A 27,419-nucleotide genomic window follows, 5' to 3' on the forward strand; every position below is an offset into this window, starting at 1 on the left:
TCAAACTAAGAGTGTCAATGGACCAGTTTTGGATTGGACCCCATCCAGTCCAAAATCAATTTAGACGGATTAGACAAATCAACAAGATATATTGGATCGGAACAATCCAGTCAAAAATATTTATTAGATTGGATTGGACCATGTCCATATGTAACAAATTTATATTGCATTAGGTTGGATTAAGCCAATATCTGATCTATTGATATAAGATAAGAATATATGTGTCAATGGACCGGGTTTGGGTTGAAACCAATCTAAATCAAAATGAATTTGAACAGATTGGATGGTCTAGACATTGAATAGGACCGGTCCAAATTGGTCCAAAAAATTCATTGGATTGGATTGGAACTGATCCATTTATAATGGACTCACATTGGACTGGATCAGATTGGACTAAATCCAATCCAATTGACACCCCTAATTGAAACAACACTTTGGTTGACACACATTTTCTTTCTTCGTGCTGAACGAACTGACCATAATGGTTGTGTAGATCTGCCCCCCCCCCCCCCTTTCTAGCAACAAACAACGAAGTTTTGTCTTTGTCTTTGTCTTCCTCTGTCTCTATTTTTACAACCAGTAGTGTGTGAAATAATGGGAGCTAAGGCTCAATTTGGAAGGAGTACCAATACAATACAAATATGTAGACTGCAAAACTGAGCCTAAAGTCATAAAATAAGATAAGGGTAAAGTAGCATGCATGCCAATACAATGGGGTTTGTGTGGGCAAAAATCTCAATTTGACTTTCTTAGAACTAAAGTGAAGATGATATGCATGTGTGCAATTAAAGCTGTAAGGGGAAAATATATAAGTTGATATAAAAATCAGCTTAACTTTTATGACCTACACAAAAACTAAGGCAATTATATGCTTTATAATAATACAGATATAAAAATATTGGTTTTCACATTCTAGCATTTGCCATAAAAATAACCAACTTGTGCTCTAAAATGCAAAATTACAATGAAACGGTTTAATTTTAGGTGGTTGTACAAAGCATAAATTAATATTTTTACACCTCAATTTTTAATTAGTTCTCCTTTTTCTTCTTCTCAATTTCTCAACTTTTTTAAGGAAGAAATGCAATATTGTTTAAAATAATTAATCATTTTTTAAAAACTAATAATATAATTAATCCAAATTACTAAATTATTTTTATAATAAATTACTAAAATAAAGATTAACTATTTTCAATAACATTGCATTATTTCCTTACAAAGATATCTTTCCTCATAATAGCAGCTCTGGATGAAAATTTAATCAAAGAGGCAAAAGGGTCCTTTAATGATCCAATAATCCATCATTGAAAACTTTTGTAAAATTAAAAAGGTGATAACAGCCCCAACATTAACACTACTTGGATTTCCTGGTCAGACCATTCACAGAGGAGTTGTAATTGATCATTTAGTACCTTGTCGGTTCTTCTCAGAGTGCAAGCCTATATCAACTTTATACTTCAGTCAAGCTGAAAATCATCTCCTCCACTGGTCGAACGGGAGTAGCCTGAAAGTGCCTCAAGTCAATAGATTAAACCTCCCCATAAGTGCATAAAAATTAATGTAGATGGAGCTACTAGCACTGAGGTTGTTGGTGTTGGTATTGTGCTCCGTGACCATAATGGTTTTCACTTGTTTTCACGAGCAATTCCCCTGTCTCCATGAACATCACTTGAAGCGAAAGCTTAGGCTTTCCTCTATGGATTGGAATTTGCAATGGAATTAAATCTTCAGCAATTGGTTATAGAAGGCTATGCTTCATACACGGTACAACCACCATGGCAAATCAGCTCTATAATTGCTAACTGCAGAAGCTATTATTCATGCCTTCCTTCTATCTTGGTATCTTTAGTTAGGAGGACCGCTAACAAAGTGGCTCATTGCTTGTTGCGTTAGGCTAATTTAATTGATGAAGTGGCCCCATCCTCTTAACCCTCAACCCAAGTGGCATTAGGATTTGATATCCTAGGCCTTTATTATAATAAGTCATAGATCCTACCAACCGAGCCGTGCCATCAATTATGACCATCATGTGATGTGATCTATTTTTTTTTTTATTTTTTAATTTCCATTAAGGGTCATAAGGAAGTGTTGCGACTAATATGAATTTTATACTAATGAGCAATGTTTTTGAGTCGTTGTCGACTCAGATGGTCAGACCGTTCAGTCCAGAAACCATTCAAGTAACCGGTTCCATTTCACCCCTAACCCGTTTCTGGGACAAAAACTACTGACCCGCCTTGGAGAACTCATATCTCATATCTTAGATATGTTTTGTTGTCGCCGCCTTGCCGTCACCATCGTGGTGAGCGTCGAATCATCCTCCTCCTTTTCTTTCTTCTTCCCTCCTTCCCTCCTTCCCTCCTCCTTTTTCTTCCCTCCTTCCTTTCATTTCTCTTATTTTCTTTTTTCCTTTCTCCTTCCTTCCTTTCTTTCTTTCCTTCTTTTCTTCTTTCTTGTTTTCTTTCTCAGCCAACAACATCCCTTCTCCAATTCTCCTTTCTCAAATTTTCCCTAATGCAAACCGTTTGATCTGATCGGTCGAACCACTGATCCGAAAATCAGTAGCTAAAATGATTCCATTTCCAATCGATTTATAAAACCCTGCTAATGAGTATGATAAGAAAGGAACAACGTAATAGATCTAATTACAAGTGAAAAATCAGAAGTATGTGACATGCAATTGCTCAATTACACCCGATACACTAGTAGGGTTGTATTGATAGATTCAAAACATTTGTGGTAAAGAAAATATCCTCTCACAAATTTGTATTAACTAAGATAGAAGCGGCAATGGTACCCAACACGATCTTAGTTATTGTTTCTAGAATAAAATTTTTTACATTACTATGTTAAAGCTGTATTTAATTTGATTTGAGAGAAAATAGAAAATCCACGGGAAATTTTAATAAATTTTACAAGATCAAGAGCTTTCCATCAACTTTCTGTATATCTCTTACTTTTTATCAAATCAAACATAGACCATCGCCTATTGATTCTTGTGGGGCACCTGCGTTAATGCATAGATAGAGACGATGTTGCATCATCTTCACTTGGGTTGGGGATGTCAATGGATGTCGGGTTTGGAAGTCTGGTTGGGGCCTGACGCTTATCTTGATAGGATGGCATTTAAAAGTCAACCAATTGGCATTTGGCACGCTATTAATTAATATGGGCATGAGATATCCACTCGAATTATCATGACTTCAATGCAAAGGGTCAACTATATTTAAAAATGGTGAATTGTGCTCTAAATTGTAAAAACTATACGTTAAATTGTTTCATTTTAGGGGGTCATACAAAATATAAATCAATATTCTAGTTATTTTGACTATTCTTACTTTTTAGATGAATTAATACCACATGATTTTTTTTTCGATAAAGTTATTCAATCTAATACGTAAAAGAACCATAAATAAAAGTACCAAGTTTACTTGTTATGAACATGCTTAGACATAGACTTTGAATATATAAGAAAATATAGAAAGAAGACGTGTAAAAAACTAAATAGGTTAGGTCTGGACCACATCAGGCCGGTAGCTAGACCCGACTCAGGAAGGAAACAGAGTTCTGGCTCCCGACCAGATCCCGAGGAGTCTACAAGAATGTTGTTTTGTTTATACAATTAAACACGACTTTAACACTTTAAATTTGATGTTTGGATATGCTTTAGGATTTTTTATTTTTGTGGTTTGCTATTAAGGCTGCGTTTGGAAATGGTGTAAATAGAGTGTAAATCTGATTTAGGGTAAACTTGTACTCTTATTCATTTTTGTCTATGTTTGACAATATTACATTTTGGATTGAAAAATAACAAATTAATGTATATTTACATTGATAATAAGATGTAAAAGTACATCAATAAAAAAGAAATAAATTTACATTCAAATGGGCTTTTGATAAAAAAAAAAACATATGCTTTATTGGAATTCATGCTTGCATTCATTACATTAAAAGTCTGTTTGGTAAGATGATAAATTTGTCAATGCAAAACTAACCCAACTTTGCAATTTAGGCTCATTAGAAGGAGTACAAATACAAATATGTACAGTGCAAATATATACAAAATACAAGGTTTTGCACTCTACAAATTTGCATTTGTACTCCTTCCAAGCTGAGCCTTATATGAACCATTTTACACTCTACATATTTGCATCGTTTCCAAATACAGCCTATAAGGCTCAGTTTGGAAATAGTACAAATGCAAATACATATAAAATAATAGAAAATACAAGGTTTGCACTCTACATATTTTTGTACTCCTTCCAAATTGAGTTCAGTTTGAAAAGATCACAAATACAAATATGTAGAGTGCAAAACCTCATATTCTGTATTATTTTGTTTGCATTTGCACCGTATATATCTGTATTTGTATTTTTTCCAAACTAAGTCTAAGAAAAAAGTACAAATACAAATATATAAAGTATAAAACCTTATATTTTATATTATTTTGTATACATTAGTATTGTACATATGTGTATTTGTATTCCTTTCAAACTGAACCTGCTTTTATTTCTAATATTGCCATGAAAATGGAAGCTTTTTAATTCTTAAAATTCAAATTAAATAGACGGTGCTTATTTTTATTAATCCTGACTATTGGTGTTTACTTAACAACCACTGGTCACAATCAATTGAAGTACGGTAGGTATAAACTAGGAAAAAAATGGGTACGAATCGAGCTATTCATGAATTATTCGAAAATAGGTTATAAAAAACATGAATTGATACAGTATAAATCAAACTTCAAATTGAGCTTGAGTCAAATAAAACTTGGCTCGTGAAATTCACAAAATTATATATATATATATATAATTTTTTTTATTTTTTATATGAAGTTTGACTCACATTTGAACTCGAAACTTATGATTACACAAAAAATCGCATATTGAGATCAGCGAATCGACCCCTATTGATTGATAAAGTCAACTTAATGCATGACTATTGATGAAGTCTTGCACGAACTTACATAAATTATGCAAGAGTAAAGTATAAAAATGTTAGGGCCGGGGCAGCTTCTACAGCTAAGCTTACGCCGCAGGAAATGAAAAGAAAATAAAAGAAGACTTCGTCCAACTCGCAGTATTGCACGAATTTCTGCATCTACCAAGTTGATATTTTATTGTGTTTCTGGGCTATAAATAAACACCCCTAACCGTTTGTAACATCTTCTGTATCAAGCTAAGTGTATCTCCGATATTGAGAAGAGTTGCAGATCATAGTGATGATGGCATTCTGCAGGCTTGAAATATCACTGTTCATTCTGATCATGGGCCTAGGCTTAGTCCACGTATCCAGAGCCCAAGATTCCCCGCAGGATTACCTCGACGCCCACAACACTGCCCGAGCAGAGGTGGGCGTGGATGCATTGATATGGAACGACAAACTGGCAGCCTATGCCCAAAACTACGCTGATCAGAGAGTCGAAGACTGCACTCTGATGCATTCCGGTGGACCCTATGGAGAGAACCTCGCCGGAAGCTCTGGTTCCCTGTCGGGGACCGGTGCTGTGAACCTATGGGTCGGAGAAAAACAATACTACGATTACAGCACCAACAGTTGCAGTGATGGACAAGTGTGCGGTCACTACACGCAGGTGGTGTGGAGAAACTCGCTTCGTGTTGGGTGTGCTACAGTGCAGTGCAACAACGGAGGGACCTTCGTCATTTGCAACTACGACCCAGCAGGCAACGTCGTGGGGGAGCTACCTTACTAATTAAAAGAGTTGCACCTACTACTGTTGTCGTTCTTTCTCCAATCTCCAGTCTCACATACCAAATAAATGAATAAATGAATAAGCATAAGCTGTAGGTTTTGTGCACATCCTATGTATTCCTGGAATTGTTGGATGGTGCGCTAACTCTGTTGTTCAATAAGTTTAATTAGTAGAGTAATCTGGTTGATTAGCTTGGAGAAAGGAAACCAAGTATTTTAGTTTTGTTGTTGGTTGCCTTTGTGTTGTTATATAACTTTCCTCCTCTTTTGTTATAAGATGTTACTCTTATTTGCATTTGAATTGAAAATACAGATAATGGCTAGGTTTGGGAGTGCTTAAAAATAAGTTGTTTATTCAAATAAATACTTTTATTAGGCCGGACTTACACCAATAATTAAGCACTTATTTTATAAAATAAGCTCGAATAAATATTTATTCCGAGAAGTCTAAATTTTAGATTTTTTTAAGTGATTACTACCTTTCTGACCTGTTTTGGCCCGCCATATTATTTTAAAATACCCATACTACCATATTTGAAATAAGTGCTTTTTCACCAAATGTCGATGAATTCTTATTAGAATAAGCACTCTCAAACTAATTACATCGGAAGTGGAGAATGGATCGTTATTGTGTTGACTTTGTCTTTACATGGTCATGAGCTTCAATACTTGTTTGGATGGGGTTACATTCTATATTTTTTTTTTCTTAGAACTTTCCCTCGACCTTCTTGTTTGTCTTTTATTTTCTATCAAATTAAACATACCACCAGGGAAAAAATGCCTAAACTTCAATAGTTCAATATATTGTGCATTTTCCAAATATATGATGAAGCTTTGGAACCGAAAATATGATAATTGAAAATTCTGTTGGATTCCTTCAATTATGCTTTTGTTTTTACACCAAATCAATAAACCCAACAGTGCAAGTGAAGTATGAAAATAAGGCTGCATTTGAAAAATGTATAAATACAAATATACATGCGTGGTACAAATAAAGGTTTAGAAATCTAAATTATGTAGGCTCAGTTTGGAAGGAATACGAATATAAATTTTTAGAATGCAAAACCTTGTATTTTATATTATTTTGTATGTATATGTACAGTATATATTTTTATTTGTATTCCTACCAAACTGAGCCATAGATGTTTTAGTGATAAGTTTTAGTAAACCAACGAATTTCTAGTTGTGATAGATCCTATTACTTTAGGCTTGGCCTGTATTATATCATATTATATATAATATTATAATATGACATATAATATATGTTATATATAATACTTTACGTTATAATATATACAATATGCATTTTTTACATGTGTTATGTACATAATATGTTATATATAGGCCCAAAGCCTTACTAAGCCTGATAAGGCCCATATAGGCAGACCAATCCCATGCTGCCACATGTCCTGGGTCAATCATGAAGCTCCTTGGTGATCTAAACTTGCCCAATGTTTGATCGTACCAGAAAGACCCGACCACCTGTAAGGTAGCTAGAGGTGTAAATTGGGCTTGGCCCACCTATGGCCTGGCACGATGGCACGTGGGTAGGGGTGTAAACAAATCGAATTCGAATCGGATCAGGCAATATCCGAATTTGAATCCGATTAGAAAATTCGATAACCGAATTCAATTCGATATTCGAGAATATTGAAAATTAATATTCGAATATGAATCCGATTAAATATTCGATTTGATTCGAATTCGACTAATTAATTATTTTAGGTAATTAATAAATATATAAAATAAATATTTTATTAATATAAAGTATAAAAAATATATAAATTATTTATATAATTTAATTATTATATATATAAGTTATATAAAACATTTAACAATTTTATTTATTATATATAATAATTAAATAATCGGTCAAATTCGGATATTTACCGAATCGAATTAGGTCATATCCGAATTCGAATCCGATTAACTATTCGATATGAATACGATATCTGAATTTGACCGATTAGATATTCAAATTATTCGAATTTGATTTGATTATACCGAATCTCAAATTCGAAATTGGATTTTCAAATACTATTTACACCCCTACACGTGGGTCGTGCCAGGCCCGGCATCACCATGTAGGCCATGTTGGGCCAGGAGTTCGGAGTCCGCCCGTGGCCCACGGGCCGGCACGACACAGTCTACGGGCCTGTAGTGCGACCCGCGCGAAAACTAGTCGTTGGGACCCCCCCCCCCCCCCCCCCCCACACGGCTAGTTTCAGCTTTTCTGAGGTTTTTTAAAGAAATACCCCCCACATATCAGATGTGCATGTTATTATTTCATATCAGATGGTATTTAAAGAAATACCATTTAAAGAAATAAATGGTAAATTATTTCATATCAGATGTGCATGTTACATCTTAAATTTATGTATTCATGATGCTTTAAATATTATTTCAACTCATATTTCTAAAATTAAAAATTGCATTATATATATTAAAAGTTTTGGAGCAAGAAAACAAGAATTTAAATATTTATGTCAAAATTATGGTTTAAAATATAAACATTTTATATTAGATGTTAAACATAGATGGAATTCTACCTATGCTATGTTAGAAAGTTGTATTTCTCATAAACAATTTTTTAGTGATTTTTATAATGCAAAAATGCCCATGATATTATATTTGAGGAAGACTGGGAAATGACAATTTGTATAAGAGATTTTTCAAAACATTTTTATGATGCTACTAATGATTTATCGGGTATTTATTATCCAACCAGTTGTCATTTAACTTATCAATTAATGGTGATTAGTGATCATTTTGCAAAATATAGAAATAATTCATAATTTAAAAGTATTGTTGAAATAATGGAAAATAAATTTAAAAAATATTGGGAGAACATTTCTCCTCTTTATTGCTTAGCTACAATATTAGATCTTAGGATTAGGAAAAATGGTTTAGATATTTTACTTGAAACATATTGTGAAAATATGAATATTGAAATTGGAAATAAAAAATAAGAAATTAATAATGTATTATTTGAAATGTATAGTTTATATGAATCTAAAGTTAACGGGAAATAATTCTACAAGTTGTGCAGTTGCATCTTCTATTTCTGAATTTGAACTTGAGCCCACTAGAAGAACAAAAAAACTTTTTTATTTAATAAGTAGTACACATAAATCTACTACCTAAACAATAAGTTCATTTATTGAACTTAATTTTTATTTACAAGCAAAATTTTATTCTTTAGGTGAGGGAACAAATAATTTTGATATTTTATTCTAGTGGAGTGAACACTCAAAAAATTATCTAGTTCTCGCCACCATGGTACGTGATCTAGTAACCCTTCTGGTGTCTACAGTTCCATCGAAGTCTTGTTTTGGTGCTAGTACTAGGGTGTTGGACCACAAGAAAAGTTGTATGAATGATGAAAGTATAGAGATGTGCATATACTTTAAAGATTGATTGGATGCTAAAGATAGATTAAAGACAAAGGAGGGCATGACACAGCACCCGATATTTCACTTGAAGCAGATGATGAAAGTCACGATTCATGAACAATAGTTGTATAACAAATTTTCAAATTATTGTAAATTTTGTTTTTATTTTATTTAATTTATTTGATTTTTTTTACAATGTAATTTTGTATTTACAATTTGTAATTATATTGTGTTTTTTATATTTACTAATTTATTCTATTTTCCAATTTTCATATTTCATTCGTCCAAGTATCCAACCATTGTATGCTTTGTAATTTGTATAATTTAAATTTAAATAAAATAAAATTGCTATTTTTCTTCCAATTTGTTTTTCCATTCTTATTTGGTTAAGTATTTTTTTCATTTATTTGTTAAAATTTACATTTCTTATTTTTTCAAATAGTTTCCAAAACCCAAAGGAAAGTTAAATATTTTAGTTTTACACTTTTACTTAGCAAAGAAATAAAAAAAAAAAACAAAAAAAACAAAAAAAAAGTAATAAAACCAATTTGGCCCAGTTCAGCCCACGCCCAAGGCATGGCACGGCCTGCATTTTGCGCAGGCCACCCACCCGTTTAACACCTCTAAAGGTAGCTGAATAAGGACACACAAATGAGAATCTTGAATCGGCCCAGATAGCCATCTCCTAGAAGGATTAGGATTAGGATTCCTTGGCAAGCACAACACAACCTCTATATATACGTATTGAATCCTCAGAAAAAAAAAAAAAAGGTATGTGTAATACTACACCCCCTAGCCTCTTTGCTTTCTTGTCTTCCTCGCCGACCCTCCACTTCTTCTCAGTCCAGTGATTTTTATCTCATATATCGACTTAAATATCATAAAGTTCTCCTTTGAGGACTTACGTAGGACTCTCTACCTTTTTTGTAGGTCTTCGAAAGCAGCTCTATTTGTCCGTTCACCTCGGTTGATCTTCCTCTTCCCTTTTATCTGTTCTTTTTTATCTATTGCTCACTTTCAAACTACAACACAAGTACACGACCCATTATCATTATTCTTTTTTTTTTTTCCTGAAGGGCTACACAATGGGGGCAGCCAATCCCTCAACCCATAAGCCCCCCAACCCAAGTGCAAGGGGATTCGATTCCAAGTCTCCACTATGACCGGCTAGGGTGTTCACAGTTTGGTTAGTCGAACCGTGGGCCTATTTTTGAAACCGAACCGGTATTATCAATTATAACCAAAACCGAACCAAAGTCGATCGGTTCAATTAACCATCGGTTTGGTTCATCAATTTTTTGGTTTTTATATTTACAACATAATATATATATATATAATATTATATTTTAAATAATAAATAATATAATATATTATAAATATATATTTATATATAATGCATATTTATTAATTTATAATATAGAAAATATAAAATATATAAAAATATATATGTATGTTGGTCGGTTCAGTTAACCGTGAGTTTTCTATATTAGTTAACTGAAATCAAACCGATGCCTTTGGCTTTTTAAAAATACTGAACCAACCAATTTGGTTAAGCGGATTCTTTGTTCGATTTTTCTTGCTCACCCCTATGACCAACAAGAGACCTTACCAATTAACTGGTTGGCACCTTGCTAAGTACAACTATTGTCATAGTGAAGGTATATTTTAGTATCAAATCTCTCTCTCTCTCTCTCTCTCAACCGGTGCCTCTCATAGAAAGGGGTGCCCTATTACCAATTTAACTATGACTAAATTGTTACTTTATGAGGAAAAAAAATCACCATAGATTAATTAGTTTTAACCTCAAGAGAATAATATTATTAACATATCTTCTGTTAAATCACCCAATTGGACTATTTAAGGGTCCAATGGTTCACGAGAATAGGGGTCTTGAATCAAAATCGGAATGGGTAATTTCAATTCAAACTATTTGATTAGGCCGATTCACATTACTATTTATGCTGGAATGGCATTTCCCATTTGAGGGAATGGTCATTCCCTCCACTTGAGAATGAAATTCCATTTCAATTTATTTTAATTCATGTCTAAACCAAATAGATTATAGGAATAGATCATTTCAATTACAATTCTAAGAGATTTTGATTCCAATTTCAACTACAATTTAACACTAAATTTTTATATTTGTGATGGATGCTATGAACATTGAGGGTTATATTTGACATGGTGTAAAATGTGTGGATTGAAGGGCAGCTAACATGGCGTGAGATATCCATTCTAGAAATCTTGACGTACTTGTGCTAATGAAGTTGTGGCTGACGGACTTCTGCTAACAAAAGACATGTCCTTATCCCTTTTTTTAATGGATTTAGCAATTAGCATGTTTGGCACCAGTTAATAAATTTAACCATTTCATTTGAGGTTGAGGCTATAAAGGAATATGAAGATGAGTTCTTTTAAAACTCAAAATGGTTGCATCGAACGTTAAGGCTCACTTTGGACAGAGAGTAAATATAGATATATACAATCCAAATTTTGTAGATAGTATTTCTAAACTTTGCATTTATGTTTGTAGATATTTATATTTGTACTCTTTCCACATTAAGACTCAATTTGGAAAGAGTATAAATACAAATACCTACGGTACAAATATATACAAAATATAAGATTTTAATTTGCATGTATTCCTTTCAAACCAATGTTTTAAAAATCAACCCGGAGGCTGAATCGTTTTTGCCTCTAGGTCACAGATCATTGGTTCGATTGACTAGGTCGAACGGTTCAGACCAATATATATATATATATATATATATATATATATATATATATATATGTGTGTGTGTGTGTGTGTGTGTGTGTGTGTGTGAATATATATTTTAGCAATAAATAATGTATAAATATGTTTTAGATATATTATATGTATTATTTTATATTTATTTATGTTTTTAAATTTTAATTTTAATTTTTTATTTATAAAAATGTTAAAAATTACAATTTGAGGCCAAAAGGATTTTTTTTCACAAAAAGTTACCCAAAAAAACCACTCCAATTGGACATCGGAATGCAAAGTTATAAGTCCAGATCTCTTGCCCACGAGAACTTTGTCCATGTTTATCTCAGTCATACACGGAGAACATCTCATCCTCTGTATAGTAATATGCAGTGGGAGATGTTCTCGATTCGCGCGCGCGGGGGGGAGGGGGTAGTGTATTGTGGGTAGGCGTGGGCAGAATTATCTTGAACAGGAGATCCAGAGTCCAAAGTTATGGTCTCTAAAAGTTTGCATGCATTGAATGTACAACCTGCGATCCGATCAATGATTAAACCAATTAGATCAAACGGTCCTTGACCAAATCAACAATTTTTTACCGTCTAACAAATCTTGATTGAACCGAACCTAAAATTCTAATTGGATAACAGTTCGAATGGTTCAACCAACCGAATCAACAGCGGGTTAAAAACATTGTTTCAAACTAAGCCTGAATCCATTTTTAAACGGTGAACCAGCTCTTGTGTGCTAAAATGTGAAACTATAACGAAATCATTTCATTTTAGGCAGTTGTACAAAATATAAATTAACATTTTAATCATTTGGAATATTCTTACTTGTTTTTAATCTAGTACTTCCTCGCTACCACCTATGAAATTTTTTTAATAGATAAAGTTATTCAACCTAAATGGATGAATGAAAAACAAAAGTACCAAGTTGCCTTGTTATTAATACGCGTGGACCTAGACTTGGAATATATATGAAGAAATTAAAAAAAAAAGACTTGTAATATATTGATGGGCCCGGGGCCCGGGCCACATCAAGGTAGACCCGGTTCGAGAAGAAAATCAGTTCTGCTCCCAACCAGATGCTGTGGAGTCTGCAACTGCAAGACTGTTATTTTGTCTATACAATCAAGCACGACTTTAAGACTTTACCAGCGAGGGAGGTAACTTGCAACTTCTTGGAAATATCATATAAAGATCCAATTGAAAAGTACTCACAAGCCACAACAGTCAATCTAGGTCAAAATCAATCCTCTTCTGTTACGACTTACGACGTGATTTTAGGGCTAAGACCGTGAATCACGGGTTCGCTGTAAAAGTGAATTCGGTCAAAAATCCAAAATCGGAAAATCCCTATCCACATCCCCCTTCCGTCCCCACATGATCCCCACTCCCATGATTTTGTATAATGCTATATTGTCAATTATTTTGTTTTTGTTTTTATTTCATTTAAAAATTAAAAAATAAAATAGTTACAACTTTACAATATTATTAAAAATATCTAAATATATTCAAATTATTCAACCATATAAAATTATTAATAGATAGATACATATATAAGTGGGGATCTCCATTGAGCAGGATTAAGGGCCCGCAGGGTGGTGGGGAATCGGGGAGTGCTGTTTTCTGTCCCCATGAATGGAGATGAAAATTTCCCCATCCCATTCCATCTCCATGTGGGGAAAAATCATCTCCACACTAGTTAAGGCAGATCTCTTTGGAGATTGAGAAAATAGAAAAAAAAAATGTCATCCTTACAAATGGCCCTAGATCTACCAAATATAATAAACTCAAATGAAGGCCCCATTTAGTTAGTGAAAATGCCTATTCCAATTCTAACTGTTTGGTTGGGCGGAATCAGAATGCCATTTCCATTCCTGCTGAAATGGTATTCTCATGGCCATTCCCTCCCAATCCCTAATAGTTAGTGTTTACCTAACAGTTTAACTGATAGTCCGGGCCGTTGGAAGCCCCGTAGGTATAATCGTATAACCTAGAAAAATCAACTTACTGCATGGTGATTGGTAAGACTTGGACGAACTCGTAGAAAGTTGTATGAAAAAACAAGTCTTACCCGAAGAAAAAAGAAAATGAAAATAAAAGGAGACTTCATCCACATTGCAGTCTTACACGAATTTGAAATTTCTGCATCGATGGAGTTAATATTTTGTTGTGTTTCTGGCCTTATTCTTGGGCTAAAAATACCCCTAACCATTTGCAACATCTTTTGTATCAATTAGCTGAGGTTCTGAAATAGTGTCAAGAGTAACAGATATCATAGCTGCCGCCATAGCGAGGATGGCATTCTGTAGGCTTGGAATCTTTCTGTTCTTTCTGATCATGGGCATAGGCCTAGTCCATGTATCCAGAGCCCAAGATTCCCACCAGAATTACCTGGACGCCCACAACGCTGCTCGGGCAGAGGTGGGCGTGGATGCATTGACCTGGGACGACACGGTGGCAGCTAAACCTGTTTATGGGCTGGGCTGGGTCAGGCTTTTACTGTGTATTAACAAATTTTTTTAAGGCTCGAGCCCGAGCCTGGCCCGACCATCGGGCCTACAATTTGGGCCCGAGCCCGGCCCTCATAAAAAGCCCGAAGCCCGAGCCTGTGCCCGGGCCCGAAATTTAGCCTATATTATTATTATTATTAATGTTGAAGCAGCTGAATAAAGAGAGAGATAGATTGAAATTATAAAGAAAAGAATAAAATATATATATATATATTAAATTATAAATATATATTTTAATAAATATTATATTATTTATATATTTTATATAATATATAAAATACATATTATATATTTTATAAAATATATAATACTGAGTTGGGCCGGGCCGGGCTTTTTTGACAAATCCCGAGCCCGGCCCGAAATACAGTCGGGCTTACTGTGTTAAGCCCGAGGTCAGGCCCGCGGGCCTAATTATATAACCAAGCCCGGCCGGGGTGCGGGCCGGGCCGTCGGGCTACCCGACCCATGAACAGGTCTAGTGGCAGCCTATGCCCAAAGCTACGCCAACAAGAGAGCCGACGACTGCACTCGGGTGCATTCCGGTGAACCCTATGGGGAGAACCTCGCCGGAAGCACTGGTTCCCTGTCGGCGACAGATGCTGTGAACCTATGGGTCGGAGAGAAACAATACTACGACCACAACTCCAACAGTTGCATCGGTGAACAGGAGTGCCGTCACTACACGCAGGTGGTCTGGAGAAAATCGTTTCGTGTTGGGTGCGCTAAAGTGCAGTGCAACAACGGAGGGACCTTCGTTATTTGCAACTACGACCCCGCAGGCAACGTCGTAGGGGAATTACCTTATTAAAGAGTTACGTTGTGTTACTGATTAAGCACCTACGTTCGTATATATACTACTGTTTGGTTCTTCTCCAATCTCCACCACTCTCAGTCTCAGATAGTAGATGAATTTATAAATGAATAAGCTGTGGAAGAAACGAACCCAAGTAGAGAATAATGCATGATCTGGTTAATATAATTAACTTGGAGAAACGAAACTAAGTATTTTAGTTATGTTGTTGGTTGTATTTTGTGTTCCAATACAACTTCCTCGTTTGAAAATAGAGTTAATTAATTAACTTCTACATCTTATCTCAGTTTAACCTGAGGATAATGAATGGTTCTCTCTTAAGTCAATTTACGTAAGAAATAAACCAGGTATGAAAATATGCAGTAACGTCAGAGTACTACCGGCATCGACCTTACAGTCACATCCCACCGTGTAATAGAAACATCTCTCATGAATATTATTAACAAAAACAAGTATGGGAGATATTCCCGATGTGCTATTAATACATTCTGTGAGGAGCAGATCCGAACTCAGACTTCTCGGGCTCTAGGAACGCAAAAATCAGAAAACGTTGCTCAATGCTCATCGCCGTCTAGCCCGTCGCTAGAGTGTTAAGGGCCTCTCGTATTTGTTGTGTAGGACAAAAGAACATGATCCAGAAATGAAGAAGAGGTTGTTCCGTCCATGCGTCCATGTAATAATCGTTTATTTTGTCTAGATCCTTCTATCATTTCTCATTTGCAGGTAGAGATCAATCACACTGTTGGAAATTCGTCACCGCCGGGTTGCTTGCTGTAAAAGAAATTCCCACTTTACTACGTTAAAGCTGTATTTGATTCCGGAGAAAATAAGAGAAAAACAGAAAGTTGAAAATAAAATTGTTAAGGAATTTCACTTAATTTGTTAAGAGGTTTTTCACCACAACTTTCTGTTCTTCTCTTATTTTCTATCAAATCAAGCATGGCCTAGTGTGGGAATCAGCTTTAATATACAGACGACGACCAGGGTGGGAAAGAAAACGAGAATTCGCATCATCTTTAGCGGGGATGTCATGGATCGCGTTTTGATTGGTGAAGGGGTTATAATTTCTAGCCCGGCCCGGCCTGGAATATTCCGGCCCTGGATTAGTGGATTTTGTGTTCAGGACAAGTAATTTTTAGGTGGGCTTGAACCCAAATATACAGGCTCGGTCCACAACGTGTATTATATATGGGTGTCAATGGACTGGTTTTGGATTGGACCCGTCTAAACCAAATTCAATTTGGACGGATTGAACTGACCAACAAGACATATTGAATTGGACCAGTCCGAATTTAATGGTCCAAAATATTTATTGGATTGAATTGAATTGAACCAATATCTGATCCATTGATAAAAGATAAGAATATAGGTGTCACTGGACCAAAGTTTAGGTTATGATTAATCTAAATTAAAATAAATCTGAACAAATTGAAAGATTCAGACATTGAATTAAACCGATCTAAAATGGTCTAAAATATTCATTGAATTTATTAGACTGAATCCATTTGTAATGGAACATTGGACTGGATCGAATTGGACCAAATTCAGTCCAATTGACACCCCTAAATTGCTACATCATATTGTATATATGGGTAGGACTGTGTTAACAAAGGGTTCTGATTGGCAGAAGTCTATTATGTCTTTATAGCATGAACTCATTGGATTGTATTGCTGTGGTGTTTGGGGACCTTTCTTATTTGGATGAATACTAAATCTGCTTTAATTCATTTAAATCCTTGAATAGGCATCCAATCCTATAAAAAAAGAAGGAAAAAATCCATACTTGCATCTAGGCCCATAATGTGATATTTATATATAGAAAATACTGTAGATACAGTAGCAATTCTATGTGTTATTTATCATTGTGGTCCATATGATACTGAATGCCCCAATGTGAATACATTTGGTGCATACAAGAACACTTAAAAAAGTATTTCTTTTAAGACATGGGATCACATATTAAGTGGTTTTTAAGTGCTTGTGAGTGTTTGATAAAAAAGTGGTGAAGAAGTACTTCTTTGAAAAAGTAACTTTAAGTTGGTTTTTTTTAATTACTTCTTGAAGAAGTACTTCTCCAAAATAATAGGACGAACCAGTCCTTGACAAATTTTTATAATGACTAAAATACCCCCATGAGGTTATACCTCCCCCTTCTCCACTCATTCGACCCTCAAACCCTAACGCGCACCAGTTGCAGATCCACCGGCAGCGATCTACAGTGAGGAACCTTGGCCAGCGGACCTGCCGTTTGGCCTCTTTCCTCTATACACTCCATTCTGTGCTCCCAACTCGGTTTCTCCCCTTGCTTGAAGAGCAAACCAGAGAGAGTTCCATTCTTCATTAGCTTGTAAACCAAAATCCGATGCTTGTCCTCATTGCAGGACATGTAAACCAAATTCCTGTGATGTGTTCAACCAATAGTCGTCAGCTCCGCCTCAAACTCCTTCTCGCCTTGTTCAGCAGCAGCTATCTTCTCCAGAGCCTTCACAGCAATCTCAATCTGTTTATCCTCTATGATCAGGGTCCCGCTGTAAACCATCCCAAATGATCCTCGACCTAGTCTTGTTGTGAACCCACATGTTGCTTCATGCAGCTCCTTAAATGTAAAAGCTCTCAGGTTAATCAACATAGCGTCCACATCTGCAGAGAGCCTTCTGGATCGTCTGATGAGTCGTCCAACTACAGGGTGATAGTAGACGGCAAGAGCTGCGAACAACAGAGCAAACGCCGCACTTGTGAAAAGACCAGTTTTCAGTAGACCCCGACTTACAGACTTCTTTCTGCCATGATCACCATCCAGAATGCCTCCTCCATCACTAATATATTTCGGCACTTTGATTAACGCCTTATACCCATTTGTGGAATTGCGGATAATTCTAGCATTCAGAACTGGCATCCTCTTCTTATAACAAGTTGAATTGACGAATGAAGCAACCATGCAATAACAGTCATCCATGAGTGCCTTCTTGCAGCCCTCCTCGTCTGTTGGTGTTACTCTTCCCAAATCTGCAAAACCGGCATTAGGAAAATCTGCATCATCAATCACTTCCACCGTGAAATTCGTCAACGATGGCTTCTCTATACAACGATCCGACTTGACCTTTGGGTAGCATCCATTAGCAATGTTATTGGGATCTAAGGGGCGGTAACCCGGGAGGCAGTCACAGCTGACTGTCTCATTATCTGGTGAAGAGCAAATCCCGTACACCCCACAAATAGCATTCATCGTGCAGGGCTCGGTTATTACTCTCAACACCATTTTCTATTGACTGTTGTTCTTCTTCTGGTACACATGTTGCTGCAAATTTCCATGGCCGTTCAACGTCACTATGTGGTAGTAGTCCTCGGTGGGCTTTGGCACATCCTCCGTTAATGGGAGGATGATGTCTGTGGTATTTTTGTGGTACATGAATGCATTCGTCCGGTTGAAAACCAGGCTTACATTATTAATGTTTATTGTGTTTGAGACCCAGTAACCAGATCTGCGAAATGATAAGCAAAGAGCGCCAAATTACTTTCGTTCTGCATCTCCAACATGAAGTTTCCGGTTGAGTAGTCGGCAGTCCCATTTGCATTCGAATATAGCTTTCTGCCTACAACCAAAACTTGGCCTGGTAGGAGAGTGTCCGTGGGCGAATCAAATGTTTGCCAAAGAACACTTGAACTGTTCGAACGACTACCTGTGACAATAGGTTATACATGGGGTCCATGTGGGCTCTCAATTGAAAAGTATTGTATAACATGTGAAAAGTATTGTATATACCTATGAGTGAAGTAAAGGCTAAATTTGTCATTTGTATGAATATAAGCATTTTCACCCCAATAAGTACTTAAAAATATAGTAAGTGATTTGAAAAATGGGTTACCAAACAGCCTAAAGGGTTGTTAAAATAGTACTTCACAAGTACTTCTTTTAACAAGTACTTAATCATCAAACATGGCATAATTCTGTGTTCTTTATCATTGTGGTCCATATGACTAAGGGTGTTAATAGACCGGTATTGGGTTGGACCCGTCCAATCCAAAATCAAATTGGATGGATTAGACGGACCAATAAGACATACTGAATTGGATCAATCCTGTTCAAAATATTTATTAGATTGGATTGGACCTGGTCCATCCGTAATAAATTTAGATTGGATTGGGTTAGATTAAGCCAATGTCTAGTCCATTGCTATAAGATAAGAATATAAGTGTCAATGGACCGGGTTTGGGTTGAAACCAATCTAAACCAAAATGAATTTAAATAGATTGGATGGTCCAGACATTGACTTGGACCGGTCCAAAATGGTCCAGAATATTCATTGGATTGAATTGGACCTAATCCATTTATAATGGACTCACATTGGACTGGATTGAATTGGACCAAACCCAGTCCAATTGACACCTCTACATATGACATGCTATGCTTGTTGATCCTGTATTTGTACTATATTTGCTTCTTTAGGATGGGAAGAAATCATTGTTTTTGGGTTTGCCATGTCATTTTACACCACTGTTTTAAAAATGGCCGATAAACAAAATCACTTTTCTTCCAGTTCCCAAGTTTGTGATTCAACTGTTCGGGTCAAATAGGTTAAAATTTGGGCTCAATTCACAATTGTATAATGCATCCTAACCATTAGATTAGAATATTAGGTTATGTTAGGTTAAAGGGTATAATGTATATAAGTCATATCAAAGTGGAAAGATGGGAGGTGAGGGGTCCTCTCACCAAAAAAGCTCAACGGGCCTCCTCCCCTCATTTCTCAGCATGTGGCTGTTTGTTTTTAAATTAAATTATTAAAAACACAATAAGTCTAAATTAAATCTCTCATAGGTTCTAATTGTCTCTATTAAAATTTATCATTAATCTCTAATAAGATTATTAAAACTCTCCCATTAAATCATTTTGGCCCTCTTTAATAAAGGGTACAAAATTAATAGATTGGGTTAGGTTAAGGGCCAAACCAATACCAACCCTAAACATGGACTCTATCTTGGACCTAAACTGATCTTAAAACCCAAATATGATTGTAACTTGGGCTGGCCTGGGTTAAGAGTTTGACAAATTTTCAATGAACTTGGACTCTAATCCAAGCCCAATATAGTTAAATTATTTTGAATTGGGCACGCTTACATGAAGCCCAAATATGATTTCAACTTTGGTTTGGGTTAGGAGTTTATCAAATTTATGATGAACATATGAATCCTACGAATCCAAGCCTAATATAGTTGAAATTATTTGAATTGGACAACCCTGATTTGCATCCATGAACCCAAATCTAATCAAATTTTTATTTAACCCCATGCACTGTATAGGCTTACTTGATAGTTATAATAAAGAGGAAATTTCATTCAAACCCACCCTACAGATTTTTATTTTACCATACACTTACAACAATTAAAACTTCTAACACTCCCCTTATGACATCATACACCTTGTGTGACATCAATTCCCCTAGCGTCAATATTTCCAACAATTGTATATAATAAAGAAGATAATAATTAGTAGAGAATGAGAAGGGCAGTTAGAAAAGAAGACGATGATGATGGTGAAGACGATGACGACGGTGAAGATGAAGAAAATAGCAAAAGGAGCAAGTAGGGGATGGTTTTCTCTCTCTCCACCTCGTTAGATTTCTTTCTTGCTCCCTAGATAGAACAGTTTAACTGTTGGGCATATACAAGCCAAGTTAAAAAGATACTCATAAATGAGAAAAATGGCCTCTCCAATTTTATTGTTGAAAAAAAAAAAATTCATTGACCCTAGTCGCATATCGTAACATCTAATAAAGTACAAACAAGTCAGTATTGGGAATAAATTAAAATCTATGATGCGGAAAAGATAGATATGGAAAGCTTAGACTTTTAACCAATCAAAACCCACCCATGAATTTTAATAAATAAGTTTTGAATGGGAAAAAAAATCAAGCTTAAGTATTGGATAAATGGCAGTTTCGTAATTTTTGGAAAACCCAAGGGTGGTTTTCGGTAACTTTTGAAAGATTAGGCCAAACTGGGTCCAGGGGGTCAAACCGATGCTCTAGTTCAATGAAGGGGTTTGGTTCAAAACGTGGAGGGTTGAAATGGGTTTAATCGCTAAGAAGGGTTTCATATGTGTGTGCTAGCAAGATGGACAAAAATGGAATCTTTTTATATGGAAGGGTAAATGAGGATATTTTTGGCTAAAATTTTCCATGGGGGAGTTTTTGGACATTATGAGTTGATTGGTAAGGTTGGATTGGACTAACTGGGCCTGGATAAGGCAGATTTAGAAAGGGCCTAATTTGGTTAATCTGGAGTTTTGAAACAGAATCTTCATATGATCGAGGGTAAATGGAGGTGTTTTGGGCTGAAAATTCATATGTAGGGGTTTTCTAGAATTCTGCGGTGATTAGCAAGGTCAGATTGGTTTAGATGTGTTTGGATCAAGTGAACATGGATTGCTAGTGCAATAGGGGTCGAAATGGAACCTTTATTTGATGAGAGGGTAAATTGGGGAACTTTGGATTGAAATTTTTATGGGCAAGTGTTTTGGTGTGCCCGAAGTCTAATGATGGTGTATGATCGGTTCAGGGGGGTCAAGATCGTACAAATTTGGGTCAATAGGATGTTCCAAAATAGAATCTTTGTTTGATGAAAAGGCAACTAGGGGAATCTGACTTTTAAACTTTATGGCCAGGCGTTTTGATGTATTTGAAGTTTAATGGTGTGGTTTGATGAGTTCGAATGTGTTTGAATCAAAGGGATCTAGGTTGTGGGTGCTTTAGGATAATAGGAGAGCTTAAAAGGGAATATTGGCTTGATAAAAAGGTAAATAGAGGAATCTTGAGTTCAAATTTCATGGGTATGTGTTTTGGGAGGTCCTGGGCTTGATGGTTGTGTCTGATCGAATGGTTAAGGTGTAAGTGGAGTCGAGGCCATCGGATATATATTGAGCAAGTTTAATGGTTGATCTTAGGGCTTTTGGGCTGAAATTCGGGTTTTTTTAGGTCTTTTTGAATTTCAGAGTGATCTTAAGGGTTTTATCAAATGCTCAGGGAAAATTGGGGGTTCAGGCAATGAATCGAGCAAAATCGAATGCTGACAACTTGTTTTTCAACCTATAAAATATATCCATAATAATATTAGTGAGATATACTTAGGTAACCCATTATTCATAAAGAAAATTTTCATTGGTGAATGGAATTAGGTCCTAGAGAAGGTAAGAAATAAACTTGCATCTTAGAAAGGGAAGCTCTTATATCAAGTGGGCAGAATTGTGTTGATTAAAAGCACTCAGAAGTTGCAAGTGGGAACCAGAGAGTCCAACAACCACTCCATGGTACACACCATCTACTAAGGGAAATTTATAGATGGCAAAAAAACCTCCCTCGAAGTCTATCAAAATCAACGTTGGTGGTGTTGTGGCCCAACCTCAATCTAGAGCAGGCATTGTCATTAGAGATGAATGGGGTACCTATATCTTTTCTAGAGCAGTTCCCTTGGATCGATGCCTAACACCAATTGCTAAAACCTAAGCAATCCTGGAAGGCTTAAAATGGCACGCTCTCTCCCTCTCTCTCTCTATGAACCTCTTTGACATAAGTATTGAAAGTGATGCTAAACCTATTTGTTGACCTCTTGTTGGTGGAGAACAGCGAACCGCCTTAGCGACTTAGGCTTGTGGTTGCAAAACTCAAGAGGCTATCCCATTAGTTACATAATTATGTTTTTAGTTACAATCCAAGAAATTGCAACAACGTTGCAAACCGTTTGGCGAAATTTGCTATCTCATGTACTTGAACAATTTCTTGGTACACTCCCATCTTTCATCACATATCTTTTGGGGTGTGATTTGTAACTTGAAGTTGATTGAGTTTAGCCTAAGAGCTTTAAAAAGAAAAAGATGGGCGGGCTTGACCATACTTTGAAGCAATAACTAGCCATCTATTAATACAAATTTAATAGCATTGGAGTACGTAATTGGTAATTCATTAATACAAATTTCGAGTATTGAATTAATTCATATCATGGAGACAAAATCTACAATAAATTTTGTAATAAAAAGTATACGGAAATTGACTCTCTTTGATTATGTATGATGATTTGAGCAACATCTAATCAACAGTTGAATTCGGTAAAGATGGGGGTCGTTGACATGTTTTTCATGTTTTCGCAAAGCATTGGCATAGATTTACTCGATTTTGGTGTTTTGAAGAGTTGGTGTAAATTTCTTCACTTTGGGCTTTGTGCTTGATTGGCTATGAATAATGCTTCTACAAGAAAGATTTTCTTGTTGTGGCTTGATCTTCTTTGGAGAGCTTGAATCCAAGTATAAAGTAGATAATTAAGAAGTTGTTTTTCTTCATTCTTTTCTCTTGAACTTGAACTAGGTGTGAGCTCGGGTAAACTCATGGCTGGCTCAAAGAAATGGAGTTGTCACCCATTTTTCAGATGAAATGGGCCCTCATTTTTATATTCAAAAATCGATTTATTTGATTTGATAGTGACTCCGTTTTTTCGCCATGAAAAGGCACCTAACCGACGGATTTTTGGATCCTAAGGATTGTGAGAGGGAAGGTGTTAGGCACCCCTCTCAAAGCTACTATAGCAGCCCCATGCAGGAGTTGTTCAGGCTTTATTTTGCGCGGAAAAAAAAACAGAAAAAAAAAGTTGTTGGAATTTTCGAAATCTGAAGAAACATGTTCTCAACTTCTCTTAAGGCCAATTTTGAGGTGACGTTATCGGGTCTTAGGTATTGACTTCCCTAAGATCCTCACCTCTGAGGGAAGGTGTTAGGCACCCCTCTCAAAGCTACTACAGCAGCCCCATGCAGGAGTTGTTCAGGCTTTATTTTGCGCGGAAAAAAAAACAGAAAAAAAAAGTTGTTGGAATTTTCGAAATCTGAAGAAACATGTTCTCAACTTCTCTTAAGGCCAATTTTGAGGTGACGTTATCGGGTCTTAGGTATTGACTTCCCTAAGATCCTCACCTCTCTACCTATATTTTAGTCTTGAAGAAATCGAGAACAATGGTTCTTCAAAGTCTCAGAACTTTCAAACAACCCATAAAAGACAAACTTGAGCTACGAAGGTGGTGAGAGGCTTACCTCTCGTATGTTACCTTGTTTCTAAGATTCCTGCAGCTGAATTGAACGAAAAGAGAGCTCGGAAGAGCTTGGAAGAGATTTTAGATAATTGGAAGTTTGGATATATTGTGCTAGTTTTAGATCTGAAACATGGTGGGTGGATTCGAATTTTCAGGTCCAAATGTTTGGGGATTTTCTCACAAATGGGGCATTTATAAGAGTTGGGAATGCTCCTTTGGCTCTTCCTTTCTGTCTTTCCTTTATCTTGACTCCTCTCTTTCTCCATTGAGCTCAAGTTGGATTAGTATTTATAGAGAAGGGAATGGTAAAAGTTATGAAATTCATCAAATCAAAGGACCTAGGCTTGAAAACAACTTTTTTCACAAAATGGGTAAAGATTTTTCAAAAAAAAAATGTTGTACAGTCAAGCCTTCTTCTTTGGTGAAAGGTTTTCTTCGATTTAAGGTGGTGTTCATGGGTTTTGTGCGTCCAATGGGAGTTTGGGGCATCCTGGACGTTGCAGTCCCGTATTTGGGCCTAACAATGGCAAAGAATATAAATTTGATGAACTTTTAAAAGTGGTTTTGTCTTTTCTTAATTTTAAGTGGGGATATCTTTGGGCATTTAGGCTTTTTGGGTTTATTAGGCTCAATTTCACTAGTCCAAGTGTTTGAACAATTAAAAAATGGGTCCGACATCAGACGTCACCCTTTTGAGGTTTCAAATTGGAATAAATGGGGTTGCGATTCAATCTGGCGCGTCGAAATGACATCTTCCTAGTTTAATGGTCAAACGGGTGAACTAGGACATGGAATTTGACATCCTAGGGCTTTTTGGGTCTTTGAACATAGTGGTGATGTGTTGAGTGATGGAAATCTATGGCTAACAAATTTGGATCAATGAGATTTGCTGAAATATAATCTTTATTTGATGAAGGGTCAAACGAGGAAATTTTGTGATGAAATTCGTTGGGTGGGCATTTTTTAATGTCTTGAGTCTGGTGGAAGTGATGGATCTTTGATTAGAGGTGTAAATTGACAGATTTGGTTTGGGTCAATGGTTTATTAGTTAACAAGACAACCCATAATGGAATATCACTTTTTTAACAGTCAAATTGAAGAGTTTTGCCATGGAATTTTACATGCTGAGGTTTTTTAGGTTTTTGAACAAAGTGGTGATCTTTTTCCCTAAGCAAAGCTAATTATAGCCTAGGATTAGAATTGCCACTTCAGCCCATTTTGCTAATCTATCACATGCAAGCGGGATGTTAGGTTAGGGTTAACTCCCACACATGCTCTATTGTGTAAGAGTTAGTGGTTTTGCCAAAGGGGCTCATTTTATTACAATAAGGCATGGGCCCAATTGGACTTGGTATACTTCAATCATTGGGTCATGAGTAATATTTGTATAGACTTGGGCCTTGGACCTATGGAGACCCACATTAAATTTGGAGGCTACCATGTAAATTAAATTTGTCACTTTGGCCTACTAATTTATATGTGTTATGGTCCTAAATGTTAAAGTGCTTGGCTTGGTGCGTTTAATTAGTTTTAAGGCTTTTGGTGTATTGGTCAAGTGCACAACATTTGATATAGAAGCCTACCACTACGTCTCAAATGTGAATCATGGTGAGGATTGTTTGGGAAAAAGGCTACTTAGAACAAAATGAAAGCTACCACACAAAAGGCTACTTAAAACAGAGTAAAAGCCAACATAAGGAAAGAGATAACTACCACCTTAGTGTGAACCATGGTGACCTGCCACTAGAGTGAGAAATGCCCAAAATGAGACCTCTAAGATAATGACTACGAAAGCGTGGCATGTTATCATCCTAAATATTAAAGTGCTTGATTTGATTAATTTCATTAAATTTTAAGAGATTGGTCAAGCATGAAACATCATGTCTACACCATCTTAAATAAGCCCAACTCATCATTGATGGAGGCTTTTAGTGGGCTCGAGTTACAAGTTCACCTTATCTACCAAAAACTTTAGCCCCAACCCGATCCATGGATCCAAGTTCAATCATCACCCTTGTATCACGTGACTTCCATTATGGATTAAAAAAAACAAAAGGGGAGAGGGTGAAAGAAGAATTAAATTATCTTTATCTTTTTCTTTATCTTTTGCATAAAGGGGAATGAAAGACTTCATGAGTTGATCATTCCTTGCCACCGCATGTGGACATAGCCCCTTTTCTTAGTAAGTATGAATATATGATAAATTTTTTCTCATTTAGTGGAATCAACAAGTCATTGTCATTCACTGATTTACAACGAGTTTGAGTCCGTTGGTAAACAACTTCGCTACATACAACATGACTCACCGTCTTGTAAGGCGCTTGCCAGTTATCACTTTCTAAAGCGAGAGTGGGCACAACGCATTAAAAAAATTAAGGGTAAAAATGCAAAAACCTCCCCTGAAGTTTTTAACAATCATAAAAACCTCTCCTTTAGTTTCACTTTAAGGAAAACCCCTCTTAGACTTTTAAAGAATTTGACAAAAACCTCCCTTCCATCACTTACCAGACGGAAAACATTAAACCAGTGTGTCATGTTCTTTTGAAATATCCATTTTACCCTTTTGTAAGTTAGTTAATATACTTTTATTGAAATACCCCCATTTGAAAATCGGCCAAAAAACTCCCTTCAACCTATTTATCCTTTTATAATCCCTGAACTCAACCGTACGAGGAACACAACTCCTTGATCTTTCATCAAATCATTATCGATTCCAGAAAAGAGAAATCTTGAAAAGTCTTTGCCATTTTATTCCTCCTCTTTTAATGTCCCTTCAAACTCCATCAACTCAAGAAGAGGCAATCGTTGACTCTTTCACCGCAGAAGCTTACTCTGGTTAAGAAAAAAGCAACATTTAATGCTTGAGACAATGGGGTTTCTTTGAACTCCATTGACCTCTCTGACAACTTTCTTCAAGGTGGGTTTTAGAATTTATTCACAAACATGTCAAGTTTACAGAAGATTAAGCTCACAAACAACCCGTTGAGGTCAAACATTTCAACGATTGCATTACCAGATACACTTTCCTCTATTAATCCCTACTCACATCAACTTTAGGGACTCCTATCAACGCTTTTAGACACTAACAAAATCAGATTTCTGGAGCTTGTAGACATCTTAAATAATAAAATCACGTGTGAGATTCTAGAGTTTAGTGAAGGTTCCGGTTTGAAACTGCTAAACTTG

The 27,419-nt window shown here is 36.0% G+C and overlaps 3 protein-coding genes across 3 annotated transcripts; 2 read left to right on the forward strand and 1 right to left on the reverse strand.

Annotated features, from left to right (window-relative positions):
• Window positions 1-5,143: 5,143 nt before the first annotated feature.
• Window positions 5,144-6,006, forward strand: LOC104604009 (pathogenesis-related protein 1A-like). The gene has a single exon (XM_010268217.2). The coding sequence runs from the start codon at window positions 5,222-5,224 to the stop codon at window positions 5,711-5,713; it is 492 nt and encodes a 163-aa protein (XP_010266519.1). The 5' UTR covers window positions 5,144-5,221; the 3' UTR covers window positions 5,714-6,006.
• An 8,129-nt stretch (window positions 6,007-14,135) lies between these two features.
• On the forward strand, window positions 14,136-15,158 carry LOC104604100 (pathogenesis-related protein 1A-like). Its single transcript, XM_010268326.1, has 2 exons — window positions 14,136-14,293; window positions 14,828-15,158. The coding sequence occupies exons 1-2, from the start codon at window positions 14,136-14,138 to the stop codon at window positions 15,156-15,158; spliced, it is 489 nt and encodes a 162-aa protein (XP_010266628.1).
• Window positions 15,159-17,571: 2,413 nt separating this feature from the next.
• On the reverse strand, window positions 17,572-18,387 carry LOC109115170 (G-type lectin S-receptor-like serine/threonine-protein kinase LECRK3). Its single transcript, XM_019198863.1, has one exon. The coding sequence runs from the start codon at window positions 18,385-18,387 to the stop codon at window positions 17,572-17,574; it is 816 nt and encodes a 271-aa protein (XP_019054408.1).
• Between the last annotated feature and the right edge of the window lie 9,032 nt (window positions 18,388-27,419).

This window comes from Nelumbo nucifera, chromosome 3, assembly GCF_055504915.1.
Source record: "Nelumbo nucifera cultivar China Antique chromosome 3, China Antique-T2T, whole genome shotgun sequence".
Taxonomy (NCBI): domain Eukaryota; kingdom Viridiplantae; phylum Streptophyta; class Magnoliopsida; order Proteales; family Nelumbonaceae; genus Nelumbo; species Nelumbo nucifera.

Bases quoted from the DNA above. Each gene is read 5' to 3' on its own strand.
- LOC109115170 (XM_019198863.1), bottom strand. From the start codon at position 18,387: ATGAATGCTATTTGTGGGGTGTACGGGATTTGCTCTTCACCAGATAAT.
- LOC104604009 (XM_010268217.2), top strand. From the start codon at position 5,222: ATGATGGCATTCTGCAGGCTTGAAATATCACTGTTCATTCTGATCATG.
- LOC104604100 (XM_010268326.1), top strand. From the start codon at position 14,136: ATGGCATTCTGTAGGCTTGGAATCTTTCTGTTCTTTCTGATCATGGGC. The intron at 14,294-14,827 runs GGTGGCAGCTAA...ATGAACAGGTCT, and splicing joins GCATTGACCTGGGACGACAC to AGTGGCAGCCTATGCCCAAA.